Raw genomic sequence first — 12500 nt, forward strand, 5'->3', positions numbered from 1 at the left:
ATATATATATATATATATATATATATATATATATTATTTGGAGTTGGTCTTAAGGAAATTGCTTATCAGCTGTATACGGTGTTAGCGGGATTATATATATACATTATATATATAAATGGATCTCAAGCCTCTGTTTTTTCTGAATGTTTTAATAACAATAATATATTTCTAAGCCTGGTTGATGGCTTTGCAACAAGAAAGAAATGCAGCAGAAAAGAAGTGCTGCTTCGCCGCAAGACAAAGAGAGGAATAGTCTCTCACAGCCTCAGCTGCATCCCTAAAACCTAATTGCATGCACTGTACGAATATAAATCCACATATATAATTATAAATGTAGCAATAACAATAATAACAACTAGTTATTGCTATTATTTTAAGTTGTTCTTTGCCGATGCTGTTACAGTAAAAGACTGCCGAAGATATGTCAAGAAAGAGAAGGAAAATATTATCTCGTTGTATTAATATAGAAAGTAAAGAAGAAGTATGAACATGAAGTAGAGAAGAAGGCACAAAACCACAACACAAGTCCTTTGGAGAAGCCTCTGAAAAAAGATTATTTATTAATTTAAAATAGTGAAAACAGAGCAAATGCGGCAAGAAGAATGAAGTAGAGTAGGCTTACGATATTTACAAAGAAAAGAACAAAAGATAATAGAACATAATACAAAAAAATACAACACAAGACAATACTCGCTGATCAGGTTACTAAAGGAAAAAAGTCACAGCCCGTCCACTCCCTCTTTGATTTATTCTTCTCCTCTTATTTTTTGCGTTCTTCCCTCTTCAGCTTCTGCCTTGAAGTTCAGCAGCAGCTTCCAAGGGAATGCAACAACGCGAATATGTAAAATGAATTGTAGTTGTGCTGCACGGTTTACAGCCGCAGCTGGCGCTTCTGCTGCAGCCAAGACTCCGTGCAGAGAGTAGAGAAAAATAAACCAAAGATAAAGAGGATCGCAGCCTTTCGCCTTGCTGCAAATTCCTCAGGAGTTCAAGGACGTCTTAATGGGCTCGTGAAAACATGAATATTTCATCAGACAGCGAGTTGAATAAGTGCATGTTTTCTGGGAAGAAACGCGAAATTAATGATCGAATACAGCCGATACGGCATAAACTATGTGCAGAATATTCGTCTAATAAAGGAAGAAATACAAGAAAAGAACATAAAAAGTCTAGAAATGCGGTATCTTTCAAATCAGAAACACCTGTACAGCCCATGCAAGTTGTTCAGTGGGGGCATCAATTTGAGAGTTTAGACGCCATTTAGTTCTTTAATTCTCCATTAAAAACACCAAATTAAGCCCAAATACACAAAATAACACGGAAAACACAAGAAAACTTGTACAACACGCTCTGAAATCGCGCACCGCTCAGCGGAGTCGAGGCTCTCTACGTGGGTAAATGAACAGCAGGAAACCGATATAAGACGCAAAAACCACAGTTTATTTTAATTTAAATGTACAACTGCTGCAAAATGCAGCATTTTTTGCCTTTAATCGCCTTAATTGCTGCATGAACTGTCGCAGATCCACTGCTAGTGAGAGGGTCTGTTGGGGGCTGTGCAGCGCATGCAGCCTCTTGAATTGTAGAAGAAGATGAATTAAATTCTCTAAAATCCACAAAATTTGAATTAAAAAGCTATTTTTAAAATAAAAACAACAAGAATGAATGCATAAACATTAACACTTCATATGCATTACTCAGCTCAGTCGCGTTCCTCTTCCTTTGTTTACTACAAGCCCAACAGCAGAAACACTATCAAAAGAAAGAGCCTCAGCTGCAGACAATTGCTGCACATTTATGTGGCCTTTAACATGCAGCATTTAGCGTGAAAATCAAGAGAAATATATATAAATTTCACCAGCAATTCAGACAGTATGCACACCCCCGTACTAATAGTGTTGCTTGGCTGCCTCTAATGAATCAGCACCAGCTGCGGTCCTCTTATTAACGAAGCACCTCATATATATATATATATAGCATCTCATCCTGTATACCGATGCCAATGAAGGAAGGGAACTGGGTCTCCCACAACAGCCTTTAAAGGTGTCTACATTCAGATATAGATCATCTCAAGGGAACAGCTCATCACCGCCTCTCCCTCCTTATTCATCATCTCATGTATATATATATATATATATATAAATATAATAGTCCGACTGCAACGTGTAACTACACGGCATTACAAGTGACTAGCTAAGCTGGCTAGCTGCACAACCAGCTAGGTGCAGCAAGCTACCCAATTAGCAAGCCAGCGACGCAGCTAGCTAGCTCCCCAGCCAGGTAGCTAGCTAGATGGGTAGCGAGCTAGCTAGCTGTGTAGCTAGCTATGTGACTAGCTGTTTGCTATAGAGGACAATAAGCAATAGAGAGAGTACACAGGGCTTTATCGAAGAAGTCTTTGAGGTTGGCACTCCGTGCAAAATTGCACAACACGAAATAACTGAATACCGCTGCACGAGGAAATATAACAATAAGGCGGCCCCCTCCCTTAAGGGGCACTGCAAGAAGAAAGGAGGCTCTGAGCTGTCAGCTGCGCTGCTGGGGCGTTGCGGTGTATACTCAGCAGCAGCAGCAGCAGCAACAGGTATCCTGCAGACATCTGCACAAACGAAGTAAAAAGCAAACACGAGAAAAATAAAAAGAAGCAGCAGCAAAAGCATCACAAGAAAACAGGAGGCTCCGCTGTCTGCAGCAGAAAGAAAGCCAAAAAGAAGCCCCCAATATGCGAAGAAGCTGCTGCTGCTGCAGCAGCAGCAGCAGCAGCAGAATTAGCTGCAGCGCCTCCACACGCCAGTAATGAACTCAAGCGCAACTCTCGCTTGAAAGCTCTGATCTTCAAAAAGTTGTTGCGTTGTTTGATGAGTATGATTAATATTATCTTTTTGTTGATGTTTCGTATTAAAAGACAATTTCTTCTTTAATCCTTTCCTTATAACACCCCCCAACAAAGACCAGAAACCCTCTTGAAATAAATTATGCCCCCCCTTTCTAACAACAGCGTACGTACAGTTCGGGTTATACTTCGGCACCGTTGCTGCTGCTCTGCATACAGCAAGAGGCTCTACTATGGGGTCATCTAGCGCATGCAAACATAATAGAGGAACAGGGGCTAGCAGCATATGCGGCAAGCAAGTAGTTAATGCATAATAAACACGTGTGCATGCAAGAGGAGAAGAAGGCGTAAAACAGAGAGATAAATGCGTTAACAAATCTATCTCTCGAAGAGTTGATGTCTGAACAAAACACAAAAATACACAACACACACAAAACCAAACAAACATGCGCGCCCTCATGCTGCTGCTGCTGCTGCTGCTGCTGATGCTGCTGCTGCTGATGCTCTCGCTGATACTGCTGCTTCTGCTATGAACAGGGGTGCATGCAGCCCCACAGCACAGGCAGGCCGGTGGTTACAACACGAGGAGACAAAGCGAAGCAAAACAAAACAAGAAAAGACGAAAAAAAGATAATGCAGTGCATTATTACCTCAACAATTCATAAGTCTGTCTCCTATGTGCATGCATGCACAGAGGAGAGAAACTTATAAATAACCACATAAATAAATAAATAAAGTAAATAGATATATAGTCGAATAAATAAGATATAAATAAACAAATAAACAAACAAGCACCTACATATATATATATATGTATACATATATAATATATATATATCTCACCATCTGAGAGAGGGAGACAAGCCCCGGGTCTAAGCCTCTCGAGACGTAGCTGTTGCTGGGCTCCAGCCATTGTTTAACTTTGTACATTTGCAGCATTGTTTGTTTGCAGAGACGCCCTGTAACGCCTGAAGCTTTATCTAAAGACCTTATACAGCTGCATGCATTATTCAATACGCACACATACAACAATTTGTATAAACAAAAAGAAATTATTAATAGGGTAGCAGAAACAAAAATAAATAAAATAAAATAAGGACTAAGAAATAATAAACAAGGTAAAAGAAACAAAAATAAAACATAATATAATGAACGCCATACAAACAATAAACAATAAACAAACAAAAAACAATAAACCTCAAACCCTCAACCCCAGACCTAAAAACCCTAAACCCTAAACCCTAAACCCTAAACCCTAAGCCCTAAACCAACCTTATTATTTCTGCTGCTGCCTGTGGGTTCCTGTGTCTGCACGCTGTACTTAGTGAATAGGGTTTAGGGTTTAGGGTTTAGGGTTTGGGGTGTCTGTACAGCTGGCGGACCTATCTAAGCACATAGCGTTGGATATTGTAACAGCACCCGCAATGAAGCGCCTCCATTCTAAAGAAGGAAGATATTCGCTAGCAACAGCAGCAGCAAGATCTCGACAAAATAACCAACCTTATTATTTCTGCTGCTGCCTGTGGGTTCCTGTGTCTGCACGCTGTACTTAGTGAATAGGGTTTAGGGTTTAGGGTTTAGGGTTTGGGGTGTCTGTACAGCTGGCGGACCTATCTAAGCACATAGCGTTGGATATTGTAACAGCACCCGCAATGAAGCGCCTCCATTCTAAAGAAGGAAGATATTCGCTAGCAACAGCAGCAGCAAGATCTCGACAAAATAATGAAGGCTCTGCAGGGCCTCTGCTGCTGCGTTTGCTGCTGTTGCTGTTGTTGCTGTCGTTGCTGCTGTTGCTGTTGGGGGTTTCTGCAGCAGAGGTTCGTCGGGTGTCCTTTCCGCTGCCCCTCTGCTGCTGCTGCTGCTGCTGCTGCTGCTGCTGCAGCTGCTGCATTGCTTGCTGCAGCCCTAGCGAGCCCAGCAGCCGCAGCACTGCACAAGACCCCATCGAATAACCAATTAAAAAGACAGGGGGTATAAACCCTGGCGGTATATTCCTAAGAAAAACTTCTTCTGCACCCTCCATTATCATCTTACGAAATTCTTCGTCTACTTCATTCATTGTCAGCACCGCCTCCTCTTCTTCCTGCTCCTGCTCCTGTTGCTGCTGTTGCTGCTGTTGCTGCTGTTGCTGCTGCTGGGTCGCGCCTGCGTTGCTGCGTCTACGGCGGTGGGGCTCCTTGCCTTGCCCCGCTGCAGCGCCATGTTGCTGCTGCTGCTGCTGCTGCTGCTGCTGCTTTTGCTGCTGCTGCTGCTGCTTTCGTTTGAATCCGTGTACATGCAAATGCAAGATAAATGTAAGTGCTGCCTGAACATCAGCACTTGTTGTTAAGTCTGTAGGTAGATTCGAGATAGGGGTTTCTATGCCCCGGAGACAAGAAAGAAAAAATACACAAAAACCCTTTGCTGCTGCTAGCAGCACCACGTGCTGCACCTGCAAGTCGTACGCCTTCGCACCAATACCTGCACAAACAGCAGCAGCAGCAGCAGCAGCAGCAGCAGCAGAAGCAGCAGCAGCAAAACTAGCCATTACGTGCAACTAACTACGAAGAAATGCAGCAGCAAAATACAAGCAACAGCAAACTGCAGCACCAGCAGCAGCACACCAGCAGCAGCAAACCAGCAGCAGCAAACCAGCAGCAGCAAACCAGCAGCAGCAAACCAGCAGCAGCAAACCAGCAGCAGCAGCAGATTACCTCCAACAATGAAGAGAATGCCTCTACAGCCACAGAGTCCATGAGGTCTTCCGTGTTTGAATCGGCTGTCAGTACACCCGACGCCTTCTGCTGCTGCTGCTGCATCTGTGGGGCCCCAGCTGGTTGCGCATGCAGCAGCATTTGTGCGGTGTCTGTAGTAGTGCAGCAAAACAGCATCTCCGTCAACAGACGTAACGAAGTACTTCCTATCAAACTGAATAAGCCGAACAAGGCCTGTCTCCTCTTGTGCAAACAGCAGCAAACCCTGCACCAGCCGCTGCTGCAGCAGCACACTGCTGGGGCTAAAGCCGCTTGATAGAGAAGGGCATGCATGCAGCAGCTGCTGCCGGCTCAGAGCAGGAGACTGCAACCAAGAAGCAGCAAGTCGGCAGCTCTGACAAGCGTCTCCTGCTGCTGCTGCTGCAGTCGATCCACAGGCGTCTTCTGCTCCTGCCTTTACTGCTGCTGCTGCTGCTGCTGCTCCTGCTGCTGTCTGTTCCGCGGGGAGGTAGTGTAGCCCCCAGAAGCACCTGCCTCCTGCGCTTTCTGCTGCTGCTGCTGCTGCTGCAGCAGCAGCAGCAGCATAAGCCTGCGCTTCTAGCGGCCTGTATAAATCAGCAGCAGCAGCTGGATGACGCGAGAAGTGTGGCGAAGCAACAGGTGTCTCCCCTCCCCAGCCTGAGAATCTATCTACAACACTGTGGGGCAGCAGCGAGCTGGTTGGCGATGCTGCTGTTGCTGCTGGTGTTGTTGCTGCTGCTGCTGCTGCTGCTCCTGGAGATGAAGGGGGGCCCCCCAAGCGGCAAGCAGAGGCACCTAGAATAGAACGCTTCTGCTGCGCATGCCAGGGCCGCACTAAGCCTGAAATTCTTAATAAGTACCCCCAAGTGCGTGTTGCAGGGTTGCTGTAAGAGAAGCAAGCAGCAGCAGCAGCACCGTCTGCAGCAGCACCATCAGCAGCACTCTGCTCCTGATATAAAAGAGACAGATTCAAAGGCTGAGGAGACAGAGCACCCATGCCTATCACCGCCGGCTTATATACAGGGCGCAGACGCCGGGGTAAAGGTAGCAGCAATACCAAACATAGCAGCAGCAGCAGCAGCAGCAACAGCAACACACACAACAATACACCCAACAGCCACGCAAACAAGCTGCCTAAAGGAGAAGAAATAGAAAAAAGACAAAGCATCACGCGGCTCAGGACACCCTCCAACAGAGATTCCTCCATTTGTAGCAGCTGCAGCTGCTGCAGCAGAAGCAGCAGCAGCAGCAGCAGCAGCAGCACAACAGCAGCGGCTCTTAGCAGCGATATTTGAACTTCCAGAGCCCAGCCGCCACGGCCCTGGCGCTACCTAATCATTGATTACAGAAGCTAGCCCCCTGCTGCTGCTCCTGCTGCTGTTGCTGCTGCTGTCGTTCGTGCTGCCGTTGCTGCTTGTGTTGCTGCTGCTTCGGCTGCTGCTGCTGTTGCTGCAGAGTGCACGAGCGACCCAGCAGACCGTAGGGCATTAAAAGACAACAAGATATTTGTAGAGTTTGCTTCTTTAGATGGAATCCCTTAAAGAAGTAAAAAAGAAGATGAGAAGAGAGCAGCAGCAAAATAAAGAGGTGCTGCAGCAGCTGCATGCCCTGGGTGTTGCTACAGAGCAGCAGCAGCAGCAGCAGCGTATGTGTCTCTGTTTTCTTCCTCTAGAAACAAAAGAAAATAATTAGAGTAAATAAAATAATAAAATAATATTTTATTTATTCTATTTAACTCAAGAAAAACGAATTATACACACTGTATATACACCGAGGCTTCTATTTGCTGCTGCTGTGTGCAGCACCTCCAGGGCTGGGGGCCCCTGTTGCTTGTCTTTTTATCTTTTTGCATGCAAATAGTAATTAATATTTAAATAATAATCTAAATAATATATTTAAATGCACAAAATGGTCTATTAACAACCGGGAACAGCGGGAAGATGAATATACACCCCAGTTGCTGCTGCTGCTGCTGCTGCTGCTGCTGCTGCTGCTGCTGTTGCTGCTGCTGCTGCTGCTGCTGCTGCTGTAGCTGATCCTGTGCGTTAAGGCATCGTGTCAGTTGCTGTTTTTGTGTTAATGTTTAGTAAGTTTGTTTATTTTGTTGATTAACTTTAAAATAAATTGTAATTGAGATTCGTTAAACCCGTTTAGGGGCTGCAAAGAAACAGATGTTTCTTCCTCGTACTCTCTGTCGCTACACCTTAACCCTAAACCCTAAACCCTAAACCCTAAACCCTAAACCCTAAACCCTAAACCCTTATCCCCATCTCCTTCTTTGCTTAGCTTCGACAGTAGAAAATATTTCATTTGTTTTATCTGCATGCCCTCATGTTATTCTATATACGAAGTACATACATCCTACATTTATTATATATATATATTTATTATATATATACTTATTTTTATTAGTTTATTGTTTCATGTTTATATATATTGTTTTATGCATGCATGCATTACTATATAAAATTGTTTATTAGTAAAGAGCCCTAAGCTGCAATTTGTTTGTATTACGTTTTTAATCTTAAATTTATTTTCTTTTATTATAAATAAAATAAATCCATGTACATTAATAAATAACTTTGTCTATAAATATACATACATATATATATATATATGTATATACATATATATATATACATATATATATATATATGTATGTATGCATCTTCATATGAAATATATAATATATAGCTACAATAATATTTTAACATATATTTTAACTTGTATATATCTATATAGTATATATATATATATGCATTCACATATTTATGTACATATTAGCGTGCATGCATGCAGAACAGGTAGCTACTGATGCATGCAAACCCCCCTCAACACCATCTGCATGCAATGAAGTTAGGGTTTAGGGTTTAGGGTTTAGGGTTTAGGTGTTATAGGCGCTGCAACACAAACAACAGACTGCGCTGTCTCCTTCTTTCTAAATGCACTCAATACAAAAAATAAAGTTGTTGCTGCTCTATAATATATATACATATATTTATATATTAATAAAAATAATAAGATATTAATAAATTGTTGTTTAAAAACAATAACAGGAGGAACTATAAAACAGCTTCTAGGGCGAGGAGAGAAGCAATTTTTTTAAGGTGTACGTACACCTGAAAACTCTTTCAAGGGTTTAGGGTTTAGGGTTTTCTGCACATATGCCTCACATAGTTCTACTTATTTTTCGTTGTGATTATTACTATTTATTTGTATTAATGCTAATGGGTATTATTATCGCTGTCTCTTTTATTATTTTTGTTTTATTTTTGTGTATATTTATATGCAGTAACAGCATTGATGCTCTGTGCTATTATTTTTATTATTATTACTTGTATTACTGTTGTTTATTATTATTATTGTTATTCGTATTATTATTGCTATTCTTTTTCATATTATTATTACTAGTCTTGTTAATATTATTTGTTTATTTAATACGACTCTGAGGCTCGCCTGCCTTCATCGAAAGCGCTAAACCCTCCCATGACACCCCAAAACCCTAAACCCTAAACCCTAAACCCTAAACCCTAAACCCTAAACCCTAAACCCTAAGGAGGACCCCCAAATTATCGTTAGGCGGTAGCAGCAGCTTAAGGAGGGCTTGAAAAGCTGAGCGAGAAGAAGCAAAAATGTTGTTTATCCTTAAGAAACTGCAGCAGCATTGCTAAACAAACAACAGCAACTGTACAGACAGGTAAGAAGAAACCACTGGGCCTGACGAATGCTAATGCTGAGGTGTACGTACACCTCAGCAGCGCAGCAGCATCCGTCTGCTGCAGCTGCTGCAGCAGCCGCATCGGAAGGAATAGTGCACCAGCACCAACTGCAGCAACAGCACGCTGAACCTGAGGATACGCACTCATGCTGCTGCTGCTGCTGCTGCTGTCGATAGGCACAAACACTGAAGGCAGCGGCTGACGCCACCCCACACTTCCAGCCTCAAGAACCGGCAGGTGTCTGTACACCTCAGGACAGGTGGTGCTGCGGGGTCGATCTGCTGCAGCAGTAGCAGATGCATTGCTGCTCTCCGCTGTGCAGCAGCAGCAGCAGCAAGGATACGCCTCTCCGCTCGCTGCTGCAACAGCTTTCACTGCGAACAGCAAAGAGCTGTGGGGTTGCTGCTGCGGTGCAGCAGCAGCACCACCGAAGACCCGAATCCACGCTTCTGCTGCTCCTGCTGCTGAAACAAACGCCCTCTTTGAGCCCTTTCTATCAGCAGCAGCAGCAGCAGCAGCAGCAGCAGCAGCAGCACGGAAAGGGACCCCCCGGCAGAGGGCCTTGTATGCTGCAGCAATGGGGGGCATGCGAGACCCCACAACAGAAAAGAACGGAGACAGATAAGACATGCTGACGCAGCTGCAGCAAGAAGCAACTGGAGAATCTGCTGCTGCTGCTGGTGCTGGTGCTGCTGCTGTTGCTTTGTCTTGCAGCAGCGGATTCTGCAGCTGCAGAGGAGAGAACGGCAGCAACTGCACACCGTTTGCTGCTGCAGCAGCAAGCAGCTGCTGCGGCTGCACTTCGTGCAGCAAAGCACTCCAAGCCTGCAGCAGCAGACGCTCGAGAGATAGATTGCTGAGGTGTACATGCTGCAGCACTGCATGCACCTCCCCATACACCGCATCCCCTATGCTGCATCTAAACAAATGAAGCAGCTCAGGGCTTTCTGCTGCTGCTGTGCAGATCTCAACCAAATCAACTCCAACGCCGAGCTCCTGCTGCTGCTGCTGCTGCTGGTGCTGCTGCAACTGCTGTTCCGGGTCTTGCTGCTGCGACAGCAACTGCTTCTGTGGGCGGTGCTGCTGCTGGCGCTGCTGCCTGTGCTGCTGCAGCAGCAGCAGCAAGGGACTTGAAGGCGAGTTTGCATGCTGCAGCGCGTTGCTGCAGATAGCAAAGAGGCGGCGTCGCTGGGTTCGTACAGCAGCAGCAGCAACATGCAGCACAAACTGAGGGTGTAGAGACAGCAGCAAATCTAATACGCGAGATGTCTTGCTTATCGAAGTGCTTATATGAGTAAATAAAGTAATAATCCACGAGACACATGCTAACAGCTCTCCTCCAGGTGTATAGGCAGCAGCAGAAGAACAAAGACGCAGCAGCACCGATAGCTGCGGGTCTTGCTGCTGCAGCAGCAGCGACAGCAGATTTAATGCAGGCAGCAAAGACGCTTCAAATGAAGCAGCAAGAAAATCTACTACAAAAAATATAAACACTCTTTCTGCTATTGTAAACGACAGCAGACAGCACATCAAAGAAACCCCAGAAGAAGCAGCAAGTAAGCAGCAAACCCCGCGCCTAGCAGCAACACCCGAGCTGCGCATACACCGCAGCAACAAGCAGCAACAAGGCAAAGCGTACAAAGATGCACCAGCATCTCCCTTCCTCTTCCTGTTCCTGCTGCTGCTGCTGCTGTTCCCGCTGCTGCTGCTGTTGCTGCTGCTGCTGTTGCTGTTGCATGCAGCGCAGCAGGAGTTGCTGCTCTGCGGGAGTGTGGGGTTGTGAACGGGGTGCTGCGGGTTGCTGCTGCAGCGGAGGTTGTGAGAGGCCAGCTGTCTGTACACCTCAGCTGCTTCCAGCAGCTGCTGCAGCGCCCTAAGAACCAGCAGCAGCAGCGCAGCAACGAGATCATGCATGCCCTGTGCATACATCAGAGTAGGGAAGTGCCGGGAGAGCAGCCCCAGCAGCAGCAAACGTAAAGCCCTCCGCAAGCATTCAATATCTTCTTTGCTGCTGCTGCTGCTCCTGTTGCTGCTGTTCCTGCTGACTCTCCTTCTGCTGCTTCTGCTGCTTCTGCTGCTGCGGCTGCGAGCGCTCGGTGGGCCTTCTGATAGGCTGAGGAAGCTGCCGTTGCTGCTGCTGCTGCTATCGCTCTCCTCACTGCTGCTGCTGCTGCTGCTGCTGCTGTCTACCCGCCAAGTAGTAAAGGATCTGTTTACATCCTTCTCAATTTGCTGCTCTTCGTTGCTGTCTTGCAGCAGCTGCGCCTCAATCCACCATGGGATGCCGCATATAATATCGTCTCCATCACCTCCCTGCTGCTGCTGCTGCTGCTGCTGCTGCTGGGCGAGTTGCTGCTGCTGCGCAGCAGCAGCAAGCTGCACTGGAGACTCGTCATGAGGAAGCCGCCCCAGCAGCAGCAGCAGCAACTTGCAGACAAATGCCTCACTGTCTCCGTTCAAGAGATCAGGTGCTGCCCATGTACAGCGCTGCTGCTGCTGGTGCTGGTGCTGCTGCTGCTGCTGGTGCTGCTGGCGCTGCTGCTGCTGCTGCTGTTGCTGTTGCTGGTGCTGCTGGTTGTTGTTGTGCTGCTGCAGGTGGAGAGGCTGCTGGGGAAGCTCCTCTTCAGGGAGGGGCCGCAGCAGCAGCAGCAGCAGCAGCGCCTCGGATATCTTCTGTTTACATGCAAATTTAAAATGAAGAGCAAACTGCAGCACTTCTGATACGCGTTGCTGCAGCCACCTGCAGCAGCAAACGCTGCTGCTGCTGCTGCTGTTGCTGCCGTTGTTGCATTTCCCGCTGCTGCAGGTGCTGCTGTCAATTATATGATCGTCATCTCTTGCGGAAGGAGCAGCAGCTTGCTGCTGCTGCTGCAGCAGCAGCTGCGCTCGTTTGTAGCCCCTTGGGGGGTGTTTCCGGTGTGTAGCTGCTGCTGCTGCTTTTTGCTGCTGCAGCAGTTGCCGCGCCCTGAGCAGCGTCAACACCAGCAGCAACGGGCGAGTTACGCAGCAGCAGCGCAGCAGCAGCAAATAGAGAGGCAGCCGCCAGCAGCTAGCCTTAAAGCCCCCCGGTGCAGTAGAGAGCTCAGCAGCAAACGCACGGATGCTGCTGCTGCAGCTGCTGCTGCTGCTCCCTTCAGAGTTTCTGCAGCAGCAGGAGCCCTGAATGCGAGAGCAAACTTCGCGAGCTGCTGTTGCTGCTGCTGCTGCTGCTGCTGCTGTTGCTGCTGCTTCTGC

General features: G+C 46.5%; 2 protein-coding genes across 2 annotated transcripts in view; both read right to left on the reverse strand.

Moving 5' to 3' along the window:
• Positions 1–4031: 4031 nt before the first annotated feature.
• EAH_00036990 (hypothetical protein, conserved) lies at positions 4032–6544 on the reverse strand (the record flags this gene model as incomplete). Its single annotated transcript, XM_013395570.1, has 3 exons — positions 4032–4051; positions 4481–5293; positions 5527–6544. The coding sequence occupies 3 exons, from the start codon at positions 6542–6544 to the stop codon at positions 4032–4034; spliced, it is 1851 nt and encodes a 616-aa protein (XP_013251024.1).
• Positions 6545–8981: 2437 nt separating this feature from the next.
• EAH_00037000 (hypothetical protein, conserved) overlaps positions 8982–12500 on the reverse strand; it is a gene marked incomplete at both ends in the record, with an annotated part of 3764 nt that continues 245 nt past the window's right edge. Inside the window, 3 exons of the mRNA XM_013395571.1 lie at positions 8982–9049; positions 9296–10768; positions 10916–12231. Of these exons, the coding sequence (XP_013251025.1) occupies positions 8982–9049; positions 9296–10768; positions 10916–12231 (2857 nt within the window). The remainder of the gene's footprint in view (positions 9050–9295; positions 10769–10915; positions 12232–12500) is intronic.

This window comes from Eimeria acervulina, genomic scaffold, assembly GCF_000499425.1.
Source record: "Eimeria acervulina Houghton genomic scaffold, Eah_scaff405, whole genome shotgun sequence".
Taxonomy (NCBI): Eukaryota; Apicomplexa; class Conoidasida; order Eucoccidiorida; family Eimeriidae; genus Eimeria; species Eimeria acervulina.